Here is a 22,773-nt window from a genome sequence, read left to right as displayed (position 1 = left end):
TTTCGATTCCCAGACCAGGCGTTGTGAGTGTTAATTGAGCAAAAACACCTAAAGCTCCATGAGGTTCAGGCAGGGGATGGTGGCGAACTCTGATGTACTCATTCACCACAACTTTCTCTCACTCTTACTTCCTGTTTCTGTTGTGCCTGTAATTCAAAGGGTCAGCCTTGTCACACTGTGTCACGCTGAATATCCCCAAGAACTATGTTAAGGGTACACGTGTCTGTGGAGTGCTCAGCCACTTGCACGTTAATTTCACGAGCAGGCTGTTCCATTGATTGGATCAACTGGAACCCTCGATGTCATAAGCAACGGAGTGCCAACAAGTTTGCCACATATGAAGTCTATCATCTCTATTATTCTGCATATAATCCTTCTAGACTGTTTAAGTGTCCATTTTTGACACTGAGCATGCTGGTGGAGTATCTGTCAATTTTTCTGCATACTGATCATGGCCATTTCCTTGTTGATAACAGGGTCCTGTCTTCTATCCTGCTTAGTAAAACTTTAGTCTTAGATAAGGTCATTTTAAGGCCTTTCATTTCCAGGCCTTTAAGATTCTAAGTGTGGAATTTCTTCTCAAAGATCTATAGATTCTGCTATAAGAACAAGTTCATCTGCATACAAAAGTTCAAATGGGCTCCCAGTCTTGAATTTCTCAGCTAGAACTTGGCAAACAGTAACAAGCAGGAGTGAAACTGAAAATTCAGCCTCAATGAACCCCAAACTGAATGGTAAATCTGTCGAGCTCATTGCTGATTCTCACTTTATCTCTCTCCCTCTCTCACACACACACACACACACACACACACACACACACAAGCCAAATATCTGCCACTAGCAGGCTGCCACCAATTGCCGCCACCACCACTGCCACCTTCAACATTTTTAGGACTAATTTTCCATGCTTGCATGGATCAGATGGAATTTCTCTATATATAACAGATGGAATTTGTTGAGGCAGATTTTCTATGGCCAAATGCTCTTCCTGTTGCCAACCCTCAACTGTTTCCAAACAAGGTAATGTCTTCCCATTGTCAGACATTTTGATGGAAGGCTGGGAATGAAGGACACTGCTTGTATGATAACTTATTTACAATTACCGTACAATGTCAAAATAAAGAGACACAAATGCACAAACACAAACATAGGTTGGGCTCCTTTCAGTTTCCACTGACCACATCCACTCACAAAACTTTATTCAATTCAGGGCTGTAGTAGAAGACACTTGGCAAAATGCCACACAGTGGGATTGAACTGGAAATCATGTAGTTGGGAAGTGAATAGTCATACCTGAAACTACATACACACACACACAAATACACAAATACATTCACAGACAAATATTTTCTATGTGCAGGTGTGTGTCTATGTGTGTGTATGTATGTATGTATGTGCGTGTGTGTTTGTATAGAGTGTTAGAGTATCCTCATAAAAAATACAAGACCTACAAACCTGCTTCATACAGGGAGAATTTGCAGCCAGTAAATAACCCCATGGAAAATATAGATTTATTCTTGGGTGTAGCAAACCTGAACAACTGCGGCAGTATACAATTGCACTATTCATGAAAGTGGACAATAATGGAGCTATACAATTTAATGCATAATGAAAAATAATTCACACTTTCTTTTTATCATCCAAGTAAGAATGTTATTATTGAAGTGAGTATTGAGATTTAATAGAAAGAATATGAGATGAGAAAAAGCCTCAATGTGGTCATCTCATCTTCTAAAAATAGCAGCCAAGTTTCACTCAAATTACACCTAAATGTCTTAAAAGGGAAAAGAGACAAATATATATATCCAAGATAATACTATCCTGGACATCTTTCCTTTTATCTTTTTCATGTTTCAGTCATTAGACTGTGGCCAAGCTGGGGCAGTGCCTTGAAGAACTTTTAGTTGAATTAACCAACTCCCGTTTGTATCTTGTTAAGCCTAGTACATATTCTGTTGATCTCTCTTGCCAAACAACTAAGTTATGGGGACATAAACACACCAACACCAGTTACCATGCAGTAGTGGGGAGGTCAAACACATACACAAAAACATATACACATTGATATATATATTTATATACGACAGGCTTCTTTCAGTTTCCATCTACCAAATTCATTCACAAAGCTTTAGTCAGCCCGATGTTATAGTAGAAGACACTTGCCCAAAGTGCCATGCAATGGGACTGAGCCCAGAACCATGTGGTTGGGAAGCAAGCTTTTTACCACACAGCCATACCTTCACTTATTATCATCATCATTTTAATCTCCACTTTTCCATGCTTGTATGGGTAGGACAGAATTTGTTGAGGCAGATTTTTTATGGTTAATTACCCTTTCTGTTACCATCCCTTAACTGTTTCTAAATAAGGTGACATTTCTCCATGGCTGGACAAGTTTTCATGGAAGATTGGAAATGAATGACACTGCTTGCATGACAGTAACACCTGTTTACAACTGTCATGTAATGCCAACACAAGGAGACATGTGCACACAGACACACATACAAATACATACACACCCACTCACGCTCATGCATGCATTCATACATACATGATGAGTTCTTTCAATTTTTGTCTATCAAATCCACTCTCAAGGCTTTGGTCAATCCGAGAATATAGTGGAAGACACTTGCTGGAGATGTCACACAGCTAGACTGAACCTCAGACCACATGGTTGGGAAGCAAATGTCTTAATTACACAGCCATATCTATACCTGGATACATTACACCTAAAACAGTTTTATATCTAATGTGCATGTATGCACACACACACACACACACACACACACATATATATATATATATGATTGTGATTGACAAAAAATAGCCTATTCAGTGAGGCATAACCTGGGATTAAAGGACAACAACTGATTTTCTATTTACTTTCTGTTTATATCTCCAGGTGCATTGAAATTTAGAAAAAAATATTTTACAGTTGTGTTCAAGGGGAAAATGTTTGCTCATTGCCTGCTTTCAGTAAATATCCAAATTAGTGATGTGAAGGCAGTAAACCATACCATATTTCAGAAAAATACTCTCTAATAAGACATCTTAGGGCTTGGTTCTGTGGATCATAATCCAGCTAGATGTCAGCCATTGGAAATTGATTTAGAATAATACTCAGTTGATGATGGTGTATTAACAGAGTCATTAGAACATTCGATAAAACAGCTGTGACATGTAGTTATGATCATTTACATTCTAAGTTCAAATCCTGCTGAGGTCATCTGTATGTTTTATCCTTTCACAATTGATAAAATAAAGTACTTGTTAAGTGCTAGGAGATCCTATATAGTAGTAAATTTTCAACCTTTTTTCCTCTCATATACAGGAGCTAAATGTGTTACAGAATACCTAATAGGGACTCCACTGGTCAAGGCTGACCATAAATGTGCATATATATGAGCAAGTCAGGGCAATTTATATATATATATATATATATATATATATATATATATAATACAAATGATATATGAGCATATGCATGTACACATACATATATGTACATACCTACATCTACATGTATATATAGATGCATATCCGGGTACAGGACGTCAGAAAAGGAAAGGTAACATAAAGCACAAAAACGGACTTTTTTTTACAGAAAACAGGATGAACACATAGGAAAACAGACGAGCCACTTATGGAACTTTTCGAAAATGCCTAGTTTAGAATAGAGGCAGCTGATGAAGGAAAAGTTCCATAAGTGGGTCGTCTGTTTTCCTATGTGTTCATTCTGTTGTCTGTAAAAAAAAGTCCGTTTTGTGCTTTATGTTCCTGTTCCTTTTCTGATGTCCTGTACCTGGATATGCATCTATATATACATGTAGATGTAGGTATGTACATATATGTATATATACATGCATATGCTCATATATCATTTGTATTATTATATTATCGAACGCTACGTGTCCATTTGTAAGTAAGTTTTAACTATATATATATATATATATATATATATATATATATATATATATATATATATATATATATTAGGAAGGCTGGTTGTTGCTCACTGACATGAGCTGATATGGCTTGGCATCAGTGTTGTGACAAACATTGCTGTAAGAGCATAAAGGGCTGGGTCAGAAATGGTATGCAATCTTGTCTGACCCAGTCGGTCTTCCCATCTCCAGATTGATACTTTTTTTTTTATCAATCCCAAAAGGATGGTAGGCAAAGTTGACCTCAATGAGATTTGAACGCAAAATGCAGAGAGTTGGAACAAATACCATGAGACATCCTATCCAGTACTTTAACAATCCTGCCAAACCACTCAGCTTTCTTTTTCATTTTTTTCTTGTTTCAGTCATTAGACTGTGGCCATGCTGGGGAACCACCTTGAAGAATTTTAGTTGAATGAATCAACCCTAGTATTTATTGTTTTTTTTTTTTTGTAAAGCATGGTTCTTATTTTATTGGTCTCATTTACTGAACCACTAAGATACAGGGATGTAGACACACTAACACTGGTTGTCAAATGTTGGTGGGGGGCAAACACATACACAAAGATACACACATACACACACACGGTGGGCTTTTTCAGTTTTCGTCTACCAAATCAACTTACAAGATTTTGGTCAGCCCAAAGCTATAGTTGAAGACACTTGCCCAAGGTGCCACACAGTGAGACTGAACTCGGAACCATGCAGTTGGGAAGCAAGTATCTTACCACACAGTCAGGCCTGAAAAAGTTTTATTATATAAAAAGACGAGTATTAAGAGTGTTTTAAAATAGAGAAGATGACAACAGGGATTGGTGCAGTCTTCTGACTTTACAGTTCCTACAGTCTTCTGACTTCCCAGTTCCTATAGAACCATCCAACTCATGCCAGCATGGAAAATGGACATTAAATGATGATGATGATATATGTGTATGTATTGGACTTTGCAGAGCATTAAAAACAATCTAGTTTTCTAAAAATCCTAGCATTTTCCTACTCACCTCAAAAGCTTGGTCACATTGGTTGAAAATGTCTAATACATAGTATCTGAGATGCAAATGGAATAACAGAAAACTGAGACAAAGACTTTAAGCTTTTAACATTTAAACTGGCTCAAATATTCCACCTATTTTATGTTTAAACCAGCCAGATCCAGCCTCTCACACCTACCTAACAATTTCATTCTAAAAATAAACAATAATATCATCGAAATCTTGAGGTCATGAGATAATGCATAATTAATTCAAAACAATGTGAATAAATGAGCATTTCACTTGACAGAGTAATCTGAGTGCCAGAAGGTTAAGTGTGGAACTGTTCATATATCTAATGCCAGTTAGATGTTTTACATAACAGTTTGGTTAGGATAACATTTTCAGAATTATCCAAGCCAACTTTGTAAAGAAATTAATCCAAGATGTGGAGAAAAAAAGCCAACAACAACACACACACACACACACACACACACACACACACACAGACAGACAGACAGACAGAGAGAAAAAACAGTCTAGAATGAAAGCTGCAATTGACTGACATCAAAATGTAATGCTATGCCAGTATTCTCTTAAGTAGGTGAAAATCAAACAACTACATCCTGTTGTATGTAGGTCAACAACATCTTAGTTTTTCAAGTATAGCAACAAATATAACAACTGTATATAGATTTAGAATAAATGAATGTAGTTGTCAAATTAAAACCAACTTCTCTTTTATTATTTGCTTGTTTTAGTCATTGGACTGCTACCATGCTGGGGCACTGCTTTGAAGGATTTAGTCAGATTGAGTCCAGTACTTGTTTTTAAAGTCTCATAGCTATTCAATCGGTCTCTTTTGTCCAACCAACACTGGTTAACAAGCTATGGTAGGGGACAAACACAACATAAACACAAAGAAAAACACATACATATATACATGAACACACACACACATGCACTGCACACACATAACAGGCTTCTTTCAATTTCTGTCTACCACATCTACTCACAAGATTTTGGTTGGCCTAGGGCTATAGTACAAGACACTTTCCCAAGGTGCCACACAGTGGGACTGAACCGAAAACCACATCGTTGGGAAGAAAACTTTTTACCTACAAATCCACACATACACCATTTTAACAATTCAAATGGAGAAACAAGTTATTCCATTCAACATTTGTTCCTTCATTCAAAATCCATTTTTCCATATTAAGGGGGTTTTTGGGGGCCACATAACTGAATACAGTTACAGCACTAACAGTTACTAGCACCATCACCTTTAGTATACACAAACTAGTGAGGGAATCTCAGTGTGTTTGCCTGACCTACAGGAGGTGGTGGCCAAGTTCCCCTTAAACCACACACCACTACCAACTGTAGCACCAGTATCAGCACCACCATCATTTTACATCAACTTTTCCATGCTGGCAGGGGTTGGATGAGTTTTCTGAGGCAGTGTTTTATGGCCAGATGCCCTTCCTGTTACCAACCCTTTAGTCACCCTTTATTCTTTTATAACATGCAGGGATGCAGTGTTCCTATTCTAAAACTGAATTACATCATCTTAAAGGAAAAGAAGGACACACTGAATAATATAGTCCTGGATATATTGTTTGAATATAAGATGAGATCGTCATGGATGGAATACTTTGATTATAGGATTCCTTGATCAGAGCTTACGAGATGTTAAATATCAATCATGACCATTATATATTCTTTTTGCAAAAAATTAATATTCTACAGTGATTCAGAAAGAATTTCTTTATCACTGTAGAATTCTATTTTCTTTTTGTTCCATTGACATAGCAATACTCTCGTCTATGAATTTTCTATCGTTGTATTACTCTCATCTAAACCAACTTGAAGTACCCCACCTTACTTTCCTATCCTATTGACATTTGCTACTCCAGGCATTAATTCAGTGGCATAACCAGGTTCTAAAGTTAGGTGAAACAGGCATAAAAACATTAAAAAAACAGTCGTCTCATAACAAATAATTTCAAACTCATTATACACTTTAAATTTATGTTTAAAATCAACAAAACCAAAACACAAAGAAAATACAGTTTTAAAACAAGTGTATAATTGTTATTTTGTAATTAAAACCAAAATATGATTTTAAAAATAGTTCATAAATTTCAAAGCATAATAAAAAAAATCATTAATTTTAAATATAAAATATAACTGTAATAAATATGAAAAATGTACGAAGGAATTACAACAGGCTCTTCTGTCTAGGTTTCATTTAGCAAAGTTATCTCTTATTTTATTATAAGACCATTCAGCAGCAAAGCTAACTTGAATAATTTACTCTTGTTCATTGTGGAGTTATATTTTTAAATAATTAAAATGTCATTCTGTAACTGTACTCATTTTTGGAAAGTTAAAACAACCAGTCCAAGAGTGTAGTGGGTGCTTTTTATGTGCTACCAGCACAGGAGCCAGTCAGACGGGCCTGGCATTGATCATGTTCAGATAGTGCTTTTTATGTGCCACTGGCATAGGAGCCAGTCAGGTATCAACCATGTTTGGATGGTGCTTTTTACATGCTACCTGAACGGGAGCCAGTCAGGGGACACTGGTCACAGCTATGATATTGGTTTTACTTGACTCAACAGGTCTTCTCAAGCATATCATATCGCCTGATGCATCAAGGGTACTCTTAACTGGGCTGGACATGCATGGCTGCGATCTCACTTTAGTTGCCAGGTATTCTCAATCATAGTATATCTCCAAAGGTCTTGGTCTCCTGTCATTGCCTTTGTGAGGCCCAATGTTCGAAGGTCATGCTTCACCACCTTGTCCCATGTTTTCCTGGGTCTACCTCTTCCACAGGTTCCTTCCATAGTTAGGGAGTGGCATTTCCTCACACAGCTGTCATCATCCATATGTAACACATGACCATACCAACACAGACGTCTCTCTTGCACACCACATTCGATGCTTCTGATGCCCAACATTTCTCTCAGGGTAATCACACTCTGTCGTGTATGCACACTGACATTACACATCCAGCAGATCATACTAGCTTCATTTCTTTCAAGCCTACACATGTCCTCAGCATCATGGCCCATGTTTTACTGCTGTGAAGCATGGCAGTTCACACACATGCATCATACAATCTACCTTTCATCCTGAGTGAGAGGCCCTTAGTTGCCAGCAGAAGTAGGAGCTCCCTGAACTTTACCCAGGCTATTCCTGTTCTAGCCACTACACTCTCAAAGCACCCTCCCCCACTACAGACTTGGTTGCCTAGGTAGCAGAAGTTATCAACTACTTCTAGTTTTTCCCCCCTGGCATGTGATGGAATCTGTCTTCTGTACATCTTCAATGTTTATTGCCCCTGTGCAACTGCCACACAAAAACTATCTTTCTGATTAACCTTCCTTTGACATTGCTACACCTTTTATGTGTCCATAACTTACACTGGGTACATCGTATGGAGTTTCTACCCATGCCTTTTCTACAGATTGAGCAGAGCCATCTACCTGAAGGGGTTTGTGATTTGACAGTCTTCCTACTTACTTAGGTTTTTGCTAGGTTAACCCTGAGGCCTTTTGATTCTAGACCTTGCTTCCACACTCTAAACTTTGTCTCCAGTTCTGGCAGTGACTCGGCTATTAGAGCAAGGTCATCAGCATAGAGGAGCTCCCAAGGGCAACCTGTCCTGAATTTCTGTTATTGCCTGGAGGACGATAATGACTAAGAGGGGGCTGAGGACTGATCCTTGGTGAACCTTCCCAGTCACAGAACCAGATTATCCAATATGTCCTTCCTTTCTAAGATAATTGGGTGCAATTTGAGGAAGATTTAGTTGCTACTTGTAGCAGGTCAAGTGACCCCTAAGAGGCTTCTACATTGGCTCAAATCTTATTTAGTCATTCCTGTCCATCAGTTAAGGTAGGCATGAGAAGAATATTGGTACTAAACTGTAAAATTTTCAGACAAATACAATGAAAAAAATTTAATTATATTTACCGATAACATGGACATTTTTTCTATCTGCGTTGATCATCAGTTTTTTCTGCATTTTGCTGACACCATCTTTTGGGTAAAGTACCATCACACCGAGTGATCCATTACCTTAAAGAATTTATCAGAGTTATTTAAGCAACTGTTCAAGACTTGAGTAGTTTAATGTACAAATAACAATTCTTTATACTAAAGGCAAAAGACCTGAAATTTTGGGCAAGGAGGGTGCTAATCGATTATGTCTACCCCAGTACTCAGATGACACTTATTTCATTGACCCTGAAAAAATGAAAAGCAAAGTTGATCTTGGCAGAATTTGAACTCAGAATATAAAGACATGTAATGGAATGCTAACAATTCTACAGGTTTGCTGCCTTACAAATAGTGATAATCATTATCATCATCATTTAACATCCGTTGTTCATGCTCGCATGTGTTGAACGGTTTGACCAGAGCTGGTAAGCTGAGACTCCAGTCTGATTTGGCATGGTTTCTATGGCTGGATGCCCTTCCTAACACCAACCACTTCAAGAGTGTAACAGATGCTTTTACATGCCACCGTCATGGGTGCCAGTTGCACGGCACCAGTATCTGCTGCAACTATGGTTTCATTTGGCTTGATGGGTCTTCTCAAGCACAGCATATTGCCAAAGTTCTCAGTCATTTGTCATATGATAATAATAATACTAATAGTAATAATAATAATGATAATGATAATAATAATAATAATGATAATAATAATGGTTCAAATTTTTTCACAAGGGCAGCAATTTTGGGGGAGGAGATGAGTTGATTACATTGACCCTGGTGTCCAACTGGTACTTATTTTATTGACCCCGAAAGGATGAAAGGCAAAGTCGACCTTGGCAGAATTTGAACTCAGAACACAACGACGGGTGAAATACTGTTAAGCATTTTGTCTAGTGCACTAATGATTCTGCCAGCTTGCCACTTTAATATAATAATAATAATAATAATAATAATAATAATAATAATAATAATAATAATAATAATGATTTCAAATTTTTGCCACAAGGGTAGCTTGGGGGATGGGATTAAAGTCGATTACATCAATCACAGTGCATAAATGGTACTTATTTAACAGACCCCAAAAGGATGAAAGGCAAAACTGACCTTGGCAGAATTTGAACTTAGAACATAGCGACAGGTGAAATAAGCATTTCGTCCAGCGCACTAACGATTCTGCTAGCTTGCTGCTTTAATATAATAATAATAATAATAATAATAATAATAATAATAATAATAATAATAATAATAATAGTAATCCTTTCTACTGGAGGCACAAGGTTTCAAATTTGTGGGGAGGAGACTAGTTGATTACATTAACCCCAGTGTTTCACTGGTACTTAATTTATTGACTCTGAAAGGATGAAAGGCAAAGTTGACCTCTGCAAAATTTGAACTTATAATGTAGCGACTGGCGAAATACCTCTAAGCATTTTAACCTGTGTGCTAATAATTCTGCCAGCTCACTGCCATAATAATAATAATAATAATAATAATAATAATATTTTTTCATTCATTGAGACTCATACAAAAACTCACTTTCCAATTTCGAAAATCCGTCTATCACAGCACTTCCAGTATCTCCAGATGTTGCAACAAGAATCACAAACCTGTAAAAGATGGTGAAAATGAATGGTTATATTTAACATGTTAATCTAAAGAAAACATTGAATCTTACTGAGAGGATTTTGTCATCCAATATCAAATAAAATTGTTGATTTTATTAAGTTCAATATTACATTCCAATACATCGAAAATTATATTTCTGAATAATAGAGATTTTAGAAATATTAGATTCATGGAGTTGTTTATACACACACACATATATACCTGATGAGTTGTGGTTCATAGTAAAAAAAAAGAGAGAGAAAAAAAAAGAGCATTCAACTATATAAAATAGAGAGGAAGTATCATATAATTCAATGATCATACTTGCAAATAGTTACACATAACTTCAAGTTTCATGTGAGGTTAATAGATTTATACTTTTCAGATGTACAAAATTAGTACTTGGACACAACAAAGCAGGCTGCTTTGCCGTGTTCAACTTAAGTCCAAAACTTGTATATCTGATGAGTGTGTGTCTATCAATCTTACACAGAACTTGGAATCAAGTGTAATTGTTTGTTAGTATGATTATTATTAAGTCATACCACAGAGTAGCAACAATATGTAGAGAAAGACTGATAATTACAATGACAGATTTCAAGATAGAATAAACAATGAAGAGAACTGTTTTGATATCTAACATGACAAAGGTAATAAGAATGTTTGAGGAATTACTGTAGTAACAATGTGCCAGATTAAATACATTATAGTATGTACATCATCCAATCCCCTGTTTTTGAGTCTAAACCCTGTTAAAACTGCCTTAGTCTAAATTTCATTCTGAAGAGGGACAAAACCCAAAATTGAGAGGTTGGGAAGTGAATTTTTAACCACACAACCATATATTCTGTGCTTGTCTCTGCTTGAGCAAAGTAGTACAGATGTTAATATTCCTCTTTGACATTATGACCACTTACTCTGAGCATGCTTTTTTTAATTAGGAGAAAAAAAACTAGGGAAAGATACTTTTTGATGTCTTAGATTGGTAGAATACTTTACTTGAAGAACAGGTAACACTTGGTGGTAGGAAAACCATCCAGTTATAAAATCCTGCATCAAATAATTTTCTGTCCAAACCCATGCTAAATGTTAAAGAAATGATGATGATGATGATGATGATAATGATGATGATGATGATCATCATCACCACCACCACCACCACCACCAATGTTTTAATGTTTACTTTTCCATATGTGCACAGGTCAGATGGAATTTGTTGAGGTAGATTTTCTGTGACAAGATGCACTTCCTGTTGCCAACCCTCATATGTTTCAAAACCCAGTACTCATTTTAATGACCTTGAAAAAATGAAAGGCAAAATTGACTTTAGCAGCATTTGAAGTTAGAATGTAAATGCAGAAGAAATGCTCCTAAGCATTTTGTCTGGCATAATGATGGTTCTACCAGCTTGCTACCTTAATATAGTAGTAGTAGTAGTAGTAGTAGTAGTAGTAGTAGTAGTAGTAGTAGTAGTAGTAGTAGTAGTAGCAGCAGCAGCAGCAGCAATTTACTATTTCTGATTTACATCCATTATTTCATGCTTGCATGATTCATTCACTGAAGCAATTGCTTTTACAGCTGCCCTTCCTACTGTTAACCACCCAACCATGCACTAGTTTTTTAAAAAACTAATTTTTTTTCATGGTTTCTTCAGAATGAAAAAACTGTGTCCATGGTCTTTGCAGGCATTCTGAAACCAGTGAGAGAAAATTATTTCAGAATTATTAAAAATATTTTGTCATTAACAGACTTTGTAAATTAATTTTGGCACAGCAAACACGGAATACACAATAAGTATTAAAATATAGAGACGAAAGATGAACAAGCATTTATATATGGCATAACTTACATTTATAAAAGATGCTGCATAAATGTAAACATAAACATACCTGGCAAAGAAAAAATATAGTTGGAGGGAATGTGTGGGAGGGGTAGACTAAGGAAGACATGGGACGAAGTGGTGAGAAAGGATCTTCAGATGCTGGGTCTCGCAGAGGAGATAAGACAGGACTGAGATTTCTAGCAGTTTGCTGTGCTGAAGAAGACACATCAAGCTAAGTAAAATCGTATCAGTCCATGCATACAGGCATGTCTTCTATACATCCCTCACTCAGCCAAAAGATCCTAGTTTTGCAGGCTTGTGAGGGCTGGTGCCATGTAAAAGTGTCTGTCCCGGTACCATGTAAAAGCACCCATGCCAGTACCAATGCTGGTGCCACATAAAGGCGTCCATATCAGTGTCATGTAATAGTGCCAATGCTGGTGTCATGTAAAAGTGCCCATGTTGCTGGGGCTGGAAAAGCACCCAGTACACTCTCTACAATGGTTAGGAATCCAGCCATAGAGACCATGTCAAAACAGACAAATGAAGTCTGAGCAGCTCTCCAGCTGACCAACTTCTGTCAAACCATCCAACCTATGCCAGCATGGAGAACAGACATTAAAGGATGATGATTATAGTTCTTCACAGCTGTTTCAAAAAATTCAGCAACTGGTTAATATATTAAGATAGACATCTTACATGCTAGATTTTTGTTTAGGTAGAATACTAAATAAAATAGCCAAACTTAGCATTTTGATATAGCTAAGATCTAATATATTTAAATGCATTAAAATATAGCTTGTTTTACTTACTTTTTATTTTTTAGAGTGTCCTGTTGTACAGCTTCTAAAAATAACTTTGACATCAACTGCAGAGAACAGTCTTTACATGATGCTGTTGGACCATGAAATAATTCAAGTATATATTGATTGTCTGTTAAATGTTTTATAGAAATAACATCTTCATTGGAAAAAATCTCATTTTTGTAACTATTTTCAATGTATGTATTTAATGTTTGTGGATTTAGATCTGATGGATGAATCCACTGTTCAAGAATCCGCAAGGCAATTTTATTATATGGAAGTCCAACCAAACGTTTCCACTGACCAGGTGTCAATGCTGGAAAGTTGTGCTCCTCTGCCACAAATAAGCCACCATCTTTTGCAAGTCCACAGACCAAAGTAGTCTTAAAATCCATATGACCTTGATGTAGTCCAGATTGTGTAGTGTGTCTTGTAGATACATAACCAAAAGGATTGTCCAATTTGTTAAGGGTCTTAAATATTTTTTCACTTATTGAAAATGGATTTTCGTTTTCTTCACATATAATTCTCATGTCATAAAACTGTTTATGGAAATATGGATATATATATATATAAGATTTTAGTTATATTTTTACTTTTCAAAATTCATGAAATTCAAAAGCATAAAAATAATTACATTGTTAATTAATAGAACAACTTTTTCAAATAAAACGAAAGAGTTAAAATGTTCAAGAGATAAAACTAAATTAGATTCTTCATTTGTAAATAATAATTACAATTAATAAAAATATTTCAAGAGATGTAGAAGCAAAATAACTGTGGAGTGGAGGGAACACTAGTCTACTGATAAATAAGGTCAAGAATTCATATTTGTCACAAATACTTTATAGTACCTTTAAGCAGACCACTTAACACCATATATCCATTCATTTAATTACTGAATCTAGATACAAGGTCATTTAGGAATGTTATCTATAATAGAAGGTATGAATTTAAAACACCTTTTCAACAGAAAGAAAAAGCATGCTACATTTCAATCATACTGGAATCATCATGGTAATGCAAAAGTTCTTCAAGTCAATAGAAAAACTTCTGTATGTATCATAGCTTACAGTAAAACTTTTTACTCGATAGAAGAAATGTTGAATTTGTTTAATAAGTACAGTAGACAGGAATGAATGCTTTGATAAGTTGATTGTTTAGTCAAATATAATTAAAAGGAGGCAGCAAATAATTTACTTGTCTCAATTTGTGTTGTATATGTCACATATGTTGAGGTCATTGCTGCATGGGGATAAGTGGAACAGGCCTCAACTAACCCCACTATCACAAGTACACCAACACATGAAGTAGGCATGTTTAAACTCAAAAGGAGATAAGGAGTTTGACATTTGAATATGTGTGATAACTTTGCCTGAAAATATTCCAATCTTGAGTGAAGAATGAAAGTGCTCGCAAAAACTGAATGTATCATTTTCTAAAGAAACATGGCAGGAATGTGGAGACCCTTCAAAAACATGGATAGGAGGCTATGTGTTTGAACAAACGTCTTGCAAGGAATAAAGAAAAAATGCCTTATGTTGCACTGGTTGATAAAATGAATGAAGATAATGAGGTCAAAAACAAAATCTTGAAACATGTTCGAAGCAAAGATTTTGTCTTGCATGCCCCAAATTGAGAATGCCAGACAATGCTAAAATATGAACACATGAATGTGAGGACATAATATTTATTCTGATGACTTCATACAAAAGTGAGAGAACAAAGCATTATCAACAGAAACTCGTGTTTCCTGTTGATTTATCAATCAGCCAGAGTAAATAGAAAGACATGGTGTTATAGGAAAGTTGGTTATACATCATTAGATGTATACCTGACTTTCCTATATAAGATTAATGAATATAAACGGGACGCTGTTCTCCAGACTATCAACTTAAACAACATTTATTCAGGTGGTAAATATATACATCTTTAGCTTTTGTTGTTACAGCTTCTGATTGTGTGAGCATAGTTGTTGGGACGTTGTTATGTAGGTGTAAGCGAGCTGTCGAGTGTAAGCCCGAAAGATGGTGTGAGACAGCAAAAACACGTCCATGCTCAATCGCTGGCCAGCAAGAAAGAGAATGAATTGAGCGGGAATGCTTGCTTGTTTAATTCCACGCATGCGTGAGACTACGCATGCGCACGGCGTTACTACAGTGTGAGTCAATAAAGCTTATAGATGACAAATCAAATTGACAATCAATCATGCCTAATTGAAGTTACTTGATAAACACTGCATTAGAATTGAAAATTGAAATGATGCCAACATAATTCTTGAATTTTTTTTTATAACTGGTATGATCCAACATACTCCATAGCATGTACAAACTTATTCCAAGAGGCAGTAAGTTGAAATGTTTAATCTTGAGTCACAAAAATTACATTTCTTCAGAAATCTCTCTAAGCCTCTGCTGAATGTGTTTGCCAAATTTTATTGCACACATGTAGATGATGCCATAGATTTAACAATATAATCATATGTTGAAAAACATTTCAGTGAAAGAGTTCCAACTAACCCCAGCTTCCGCCACATAATAACCCTGATTTTCTTGGTTCTCCATTTCGTGATTTTCAAGCATCTAACCATAACTAATAATTGGACTTTTAGATTTCTGGTGGATACATTAGTGACACCAGCAACTGTCACTAATGTCTTTTATCAGTAAATTTACTAAACTGGTTAATGACAGAAATTATCAAGCTCAGTGTGATATATAAAAATGACAATTTTAATTGTTTACATTTAGAATATAAATGTAAAAGCATTGAGGAATATGCAAAGAAGTCATTTACCAGTGTATCTTGAAATGAATACAGGTATCAACAATAGTCTGTAATATACTGGGTTAAAAAACCCTCGGATGGAAAAGAGATTGAAAGTTATGGAGGAGGTGCCAGAGGATTGTATCCCTATAACTTTTCTAAGAATAATGGGCAGAAAAGATAGATGGATGGATATACATATAAGATGTTTTTCTAGACTAGCAGTAATGTGCAACATTCTTATGTGGCCAATATATAATAAACAATATATAACAAAAGATGGTAGCTTTGAAAAGTAAGGATAAAAATATATATTTTTTAAAAAGTTACAAACTGAATAACATTGTTTTAACAAAACTAGCAGAAAAACGACCTGGAGAATGGTCTTTCTGCTTAACGATATTATATTAATAAGTATAATATAAATATTGCCTCTCAGTATTAATACAGCCTCTGTTGCTAATATATATTTTTTAACAATCTCACTGGCTAAACACAACACCAGGACCTGTTCTGGCAATGACTGGGAGATAAGTCACTGCTATCTCTAGCAGTTGAGTGTCCATCATTGAAAAGACCAAAGAAGGTCAGTTCATGTGATCTGGTGGTCTTGGTGCTGGAGGAAGCAGGGATTTATCTCCCTGCTAGCGATATAAACAAGAGTGTAATTTGTATCAAAAGTCAACCTGAGAGTTTCTCTCATGATATCTACCACAGTATAATTTGTTCTAACAGAACATCCACATTTAGGTGGCGATAAATATTACCATAACGATATATATATACTTGATTCCCAATTTGTTTAATTTTTCTGATATACTACGTTTAAGTTTGCTTTGTATCAGTTATTCATCCAATGGTACTCATTTGCTCAGTAAATTTAGAGCATAACTACAGAAATATGCCTCAACAAATTTGTGTCCTCATAACTTTCTGAAAAATGGATATTTATTAATGATAGTTTCTACAAATACATTTCAGGTGATGTAGATTATGATTATATCAGAATTTGGGAGAGGAGTTTCAGCTAATTCACATGCTTTAATTGTTTCATTATAGTTTTCAGAAAATGGGATTTTTTATGAAATTTTCTACAAATAACTTTCAGATGGTTTAGGTTTAGATTACAATTATATAGGAATTTAATGTGAAAAAAGAGTTGGGAGAAAGGATATTTCATGCATCTTGACTTTGTTACCTCATACATTTTGATGATATAGATTACAATTATGTTGAAAAACAAAATTGCTTAAGACTCATGTGATACCTGCTGTTTCTAGAATACTAAATAACCACACAGAGTTTGTTTGAGCTGGCAGTTTCGCTAGCACACCCGACAAAATGCTTAGTGGCATTTCGTCTGTCTTTACATTCTGGGTTCAAATGCTGCTGGGGTTGACTTTTCCTTTCATCCTTTAGGGCTCGATAAATTAAGTACTATTGAGCACAGGAGTCAATGTAATTGACTTACCCCCTCCCTGGAATTCAAAAGGATAAAATGCAAGGTCAACCTCAGTGGAATTTGAACTCAGAAAGTGAAGACAGATGAAATGCCGCTAAGTATTTTGCTTGGCATGCTAACAAATCTGCCAGCTTATTGCCTTAGTAATTATTATTATCAAGACTCATTTCACACTAAGATTTCATACAATATTTTAGGCTCAAGGTTTAAAGAGGTTTATGAATCTGAGCTAAATCCAAAGATTTTGGTTCTGTTTCTCACACAAGCAACAAAAATAAACACAAGAAAAACAATACCTTTTCATAAAAAGTTCGACGATAGTTGAGAATTTCTTTTAAAACTATTTCTTCCTTGAAATCACTTATTCTGTTCACCTTCATTTTGGCCACACGTTTCAAGATGTCTTCTTTGCTGACATCTAGGAAAACCACCACACCACTTTTGGATATTTTGGAGAAACTTTCAGCATGTAAAGGATTTGAACAAGTGAGTGAAACAACAGCTTGCTGTTTGGTCTCAAAATTCATCATGGCTTTGCCTTCTTCTTTAAGAAAAATCGTTATTCCAACTTCAGAAAGCTTAACAAACAAAAGAAGAAAGAAACAAATCTATGAAAGAAGTCAAATTTCAGTTATGTACGCATGCATGTATGTATGTATATATGTATGTATGTTGTCATTATCATCATCATTTAACATCCCTTTTTCATGCTGGCACGGGTTGGATGGTTTGACAAGAACAGACAAGCCAGAGGGCTTCACCACATTCTATGTCTACTTTGGCATGGCTTCTACAGCTGGATACCCTTCCTAATGTCAACTACTTAATAGAGTGTACTGTGTACATGCAGATATATATATATGCATACACACTTACATATATACACACATACATACAAACATACATACATACATGCATACATACATACAGACATACAGACAGACAGTCAGTGGTTACCTCAGAGTTAACATATTTAATGCTGATGATCTTGTTCTTATAGCTGAATTACTACCAGAACTAGAGAAGAAATTTTAGACGTGGAAGCATGGCTTAGAATCAAAGGGGTTAGAGTTAATCTAGCAAAATCCTAAGTCTTAGTAAGTAGGTGAGCAGATAAATCACAGATCACAAATCCCTTCTGGTAGAGGGCCCTGCTCGATCTGTAGAAAAGGCATAGGTAGAAACTCCATAAGATGTACTCAGTGTAAGCTATGGAAACATAAAAGGTGCAGCGATATCAGAGGAAGGTTGACAAGGAAAATAATTTTTCTGTGCACAGGTACAATTAACAAGCAAAGTGAAACTTGGTAGAATTTGAACTCAGAAAGTAAAAGAGCTGAAAGCATTTTGTCCAATGTTTTAATGATTTTGCTAGCTTGCCATTTTTAAAATGATATTAATTGCTCTGATGGCTCTCATTCACTCCAACTGTTTTTTATAAGGGCATCTTTTATATTTTATGTGCTATCCCTTCTGGAAGAAGGGATAGCACCCACAGCCTTTGCTGGTCTTCCAAGACCTAAGGGACTGATGCCATTAAAGTTTCTCTTGGACTGTTGTAAGGCAATATCTGTAGGAAAAAACATGAGCATGGAGGGAGTTCCAGAGAGCTGACATTGTGGAAAAAAAGGAATGGGTTAGGGTTAGTGTGAGGCTTGGGGATTGAGCATGGTAAGGGTGATGAGAAGAGGAGACAGACATGGATCAGGAAAACATAAGTGAAGTTGTATGAGCCCAACCAGCTCTAAAAAGCAGAGATCATAGTGGTGCAATAGACAAAAAAGGAGAGAGAGGAAACAAAATGTCTGTGCACCAGAGGCTAGAGTACTTATGGTAGTGTGTGTTGTCCCAATGTAATGTGACTAAGAGAATGAACAGCAGATAGGGTGATGATGGAAGAAACTAGAATGTATGCTTAAGGAGTATAAGTGTATGATGATAGAGACAGAGTTAAGCGAGTGAAGGAATAGAGGAAACTGATGAGAGAGAACAGAGTGGACTTCGCTAAAGTGCCAAGGTGGTAGTGTTAAATTGAGTGTTATTAAGGAGTTTTGCTAGCTGAGGGAAATTTAACTAATAGTAACTAGAAACAAAGGGAGGTCTGTATTTGTGCTGTTGAAGGAAATAAAGTTGGCATGACTCAATGGAAGGATGCTTTCAAGGTCTGTGTTTATAGAGTCAGTACAACTTTTGTATGAGGTACTCCTCCATTTTCCTTTTGTATAAGATATTCCTCCATCTTCCTTTTCTATGAGGAAGACATGGGATGATGAAGTCCTGGAGAATGACCCAGGAAGCTGAACCTTTCAGGCAAGATGACAAAAGTCTAAGATACCTGGTGCCTGGCCGTACTCAAGAAGACCCATACCCCACAGAAGAAGTGTTAAGACTGATCCTTCTGGCTGTATAAAGCACTCATGTCAGAACCACATAAAAGTGCCCATGTGGTGCCACATAAAAGCACCTGTGCAGCAACATGTAAAAGCATCTGTGTGGTGCCACATAAAAGCATCTGTGTGGTGCCACATAAAAGCATCTGTGTGGTGCCACATAAAAAAGCGCCTGTGCGGTGCCACATAAAGCATCCAACACACTCTGTAAAGTGGTTGGTGTTAGGAAGGGCATCTAGACATAGAAACTATGCTGAATCAGACTGGAGTCTGGAGCATCCCCCCTCCCTGCCAGCTTGCCAGCTCTAGTCACATCATCCAACCCATGCCTGCCTGGACAATGAACAGTAAAGGATGATGATGTATGTGTAGGTTACATGCAGATGATGTTTGGCTGTGGAAGATTAGAAAGGAATAAAGGGCAGAATCATATGCATATGAGTTTGTATTGTTAGAAGTAATGGCAAGTAGATCATTGTTACATAGGCAGAAGAACACCAGGTACAAAACCGGTAAAATAGTTGGCAATAGGTATGACTGCTGACCCACAGAAACCAATGCTGACAAGAAGAAATAGGGTTAAATGTTGAGAAAAAATAGAAATAAAGGCATGTTCATTACCTTTTGTGCCACTGGCATTTTCCAGATATTTTCTAAATAGTCACTCTCAATATCTATCACAGGTAATCCAAGTTTTATCCCAAGAATTCTACCAACTGTTGTTTTTCCACAGCCAGGACTTCCAAGTAATATAATATTTTTCTGAAAATAGTTAAAATATATAGAGAAATAAGTATATATACATTACACTGGGATATATTCAATCTGTAAATCTGAAACAAAGGAAGATTAAGAAACATCATATCATACAATTAATTCACTTCTTTTTTTCTATCTCCCCTCAGTTTTTATTTATTTATTTTCCTCCATTTTTTCCTTCTTTCTATTCAGAAATCACATACTGCTCATGTACATGTTATTTTAATAACTATATTTTTTCTACCACCCAATCTGCTCTCAAACACCCACCCACACGAACACGTGGATTTCCAATTAAGAGGATTGCATGTTGTTTTATTTTTAATTATATTCGCAATGTAGCATGCAAACATTTTCAATTATGAAAGCTGAGCTAAACAAATGGTTATATTTGTATTGATTGCAGTACCTACAATGTGACTTGTAAAATATTGACTTCAAAGAACAAAACATTTATATGAACAAGATGATATCCTAACCTCATAAACAATTGGAAGCTAGAATATTCCCTTTGTCATCATCTGACTTAGGCTAAAGAGATTTTTCTATAGAAAGCCTCTATATCACAGTCTTACATTCACAACAATCCAGGTCATTGATAACATCCATAAATAAATAAATACATGTCAATGAGACTTGTTGTTTGTACTGATTATCAAAATTGAATGTTGTAAACTTAAATGTAAACATTACAGTACTATATGAAATATAAGGTGATGAACAGGCAGAAATATTAATATGCTACACAAAATGTTTAGCAGCATTTCTTCTGGTTTTTATGTTCTGAGTTCAAATTCCATAGAGGTTGACTTTGCTTTTCATCCCTTTCAGGTTTGATAAAATAAGAACAGTGGAGTCAATGTGATCAATTGCACCCCATCCTCCTCAAAATTTCAGGCCTTATGTCATCAACATCATCATCATTTAACGTCCATTTTCCATACTGGCATGGGTTGGCCGGTTTGACAGGAGCTGGGCACCTGGAGAGCTGCCTGGGCTCCGTGTCTGTTTTGGCATGGTTTCTATGTCTGGATACCCTTCCTAACACCAACCACTTTAGAGAGTGTACTGGGTGCATTTACACAGCACCAGCACAGGTGCTTTTATGTGGCACTGGCACCCACAAGACGAGAGGAACATTCACCTGAAGAGGGATGAAGGGGATATGCTTGTATGCAAGAGGGATGAAGGGGATATGCCTGTATTTACTTAGTTTCACATGTCTTCTCAAGCACAGCAAACCACCAGGAGTTTCGATCCCCTGTCACCCCCTCTGTGAGGCCCAACACCTGAAGATCCTTTCTCACCACTTTGTCCCATCCCTTCCATACATTGCCTCCACAATTAGAGCTCAGCACCTTTTGATGCAATTGTCTTTATTCATATGCATTACATGATTGTACCAGCACAGTCTCTCAAATCACTTACACTCTGTTGAATATGCAAACTGACATTACCCATCCAACAGAGCATACTGGCTTCATTTCTTTCAAGCCTTCACATGTCTTCACAGTAGCCCATGTTTCACTGCCATGTAGCATAGCTGATCATACACAGGCATCATTCAATTTGCCTTTCACTCTGAGGAAGAGGCCTTTGTTACTAACAGAAGTAGTAGCTTTCTGAACTTTGTTCAGCCTATTCTTATTCTAGTGATGAAATATTCCTAACATATAACAACTGGAAAGTGGATGTTGTAAGCAAAAAGGGATAAATTTATTCAATTTAAATGTAACAAAATATAGATAAAAGATTTCTGCATAACTCAAATAAAATAATGTTGTCTTGATGTAATATAATTACTGCAAACAGTATACATACAATCATTTAAATTTGGAAATGTAACATACACTATTATCATTATTTTTTTTTTTTTTTTTGCTTAAGCTCTAAATTTATGAAGCAATATACAGGAACAGCTGAGTCAGTCAAATCACAGAAAGAAAAAACATGTAAATCAATAAATGATTCATTTCATGAATTTTTGCTGTTTATTTTATCTAAAACATTGAATAAAACATATTGCTTTTTGTTTCAAATATGTGCAATGTCATTCTAGCAAATACCGCTTGTTATTGTATTTGTGGTACCCTGAATACAGTAACTCAAATATAGATGCACAGATTGGCAGTCTGCATTTGCCAACAACTAACAACAGAGAAGCTGGCATCAATAGACACGCATGTGTCATAGCCTTCCAGGACAATCAACAAATGTACTAGATATTCAACGGTCCAGATGCA

The 22,773-nt window shown here is 36.1% G+C and overlaps 1 protein-coding gene across 3 annotated transcripts in view; it reads right to left on the bottom strand.

Annotated features, from left to right (window-relative positions):
• Positions 1-22,773, bottom strand: part of LOC106879896 (threonine synthase-like 1) — a 97,633-nt gene that overhangs the window by 23,074 nt on the left and 51,786 nt on the right. For all 3 annotated transcript variants that reach the window (XM_014929641.3, XM_052966431.2, XM_014929640.3), the window contains exons 2-6: positions 20,393-20,533; positions 17,678-17,959; positions 13,163-13,695; positions 10,460-10,530; positions 8,900-9,004 (exon numbers count right to left, since the gene is read on the bottom strand). In XM_014929641.3, coding sequence (XP_014785127.1) covers positions 8,900-9,004; positions 10,460-10,530; positions 13,163-13,695; positions 17,678-17,959; positions 20,393-20,410 — 1,009 coding nt within the window. In that variant the 5' untranslated portion in view covers positions 20,411-20,533. The remainder of the gene's footprint in view (positions 1-8,899; positions 9,005-10,459; positions 10,531-13,162; positions 13,696-17,677; positions 17,960-20,392; positions 20,534-22,773) is intronic.

This window comes from Octopus bimaculoides, chromosome 3 (genome assembly GCF_046866305.1).
Source record: "Octopus bimaculoides isolate indiv1 chromosome 3, ASM4686630v1, whole genome shotgun sequence".
Lineage (NCBI taxonomy): Eukaryota > Metazoa > Mollusca > Cephalopoda > Octopoda > Octopodidae > Octopus > Octopus bimaculoides.
The sequence above is the reverse complement of the archived record's forward strand: the minus strand, read 5'-3'. Positions and strand labels throughout refer to the sequence as shown.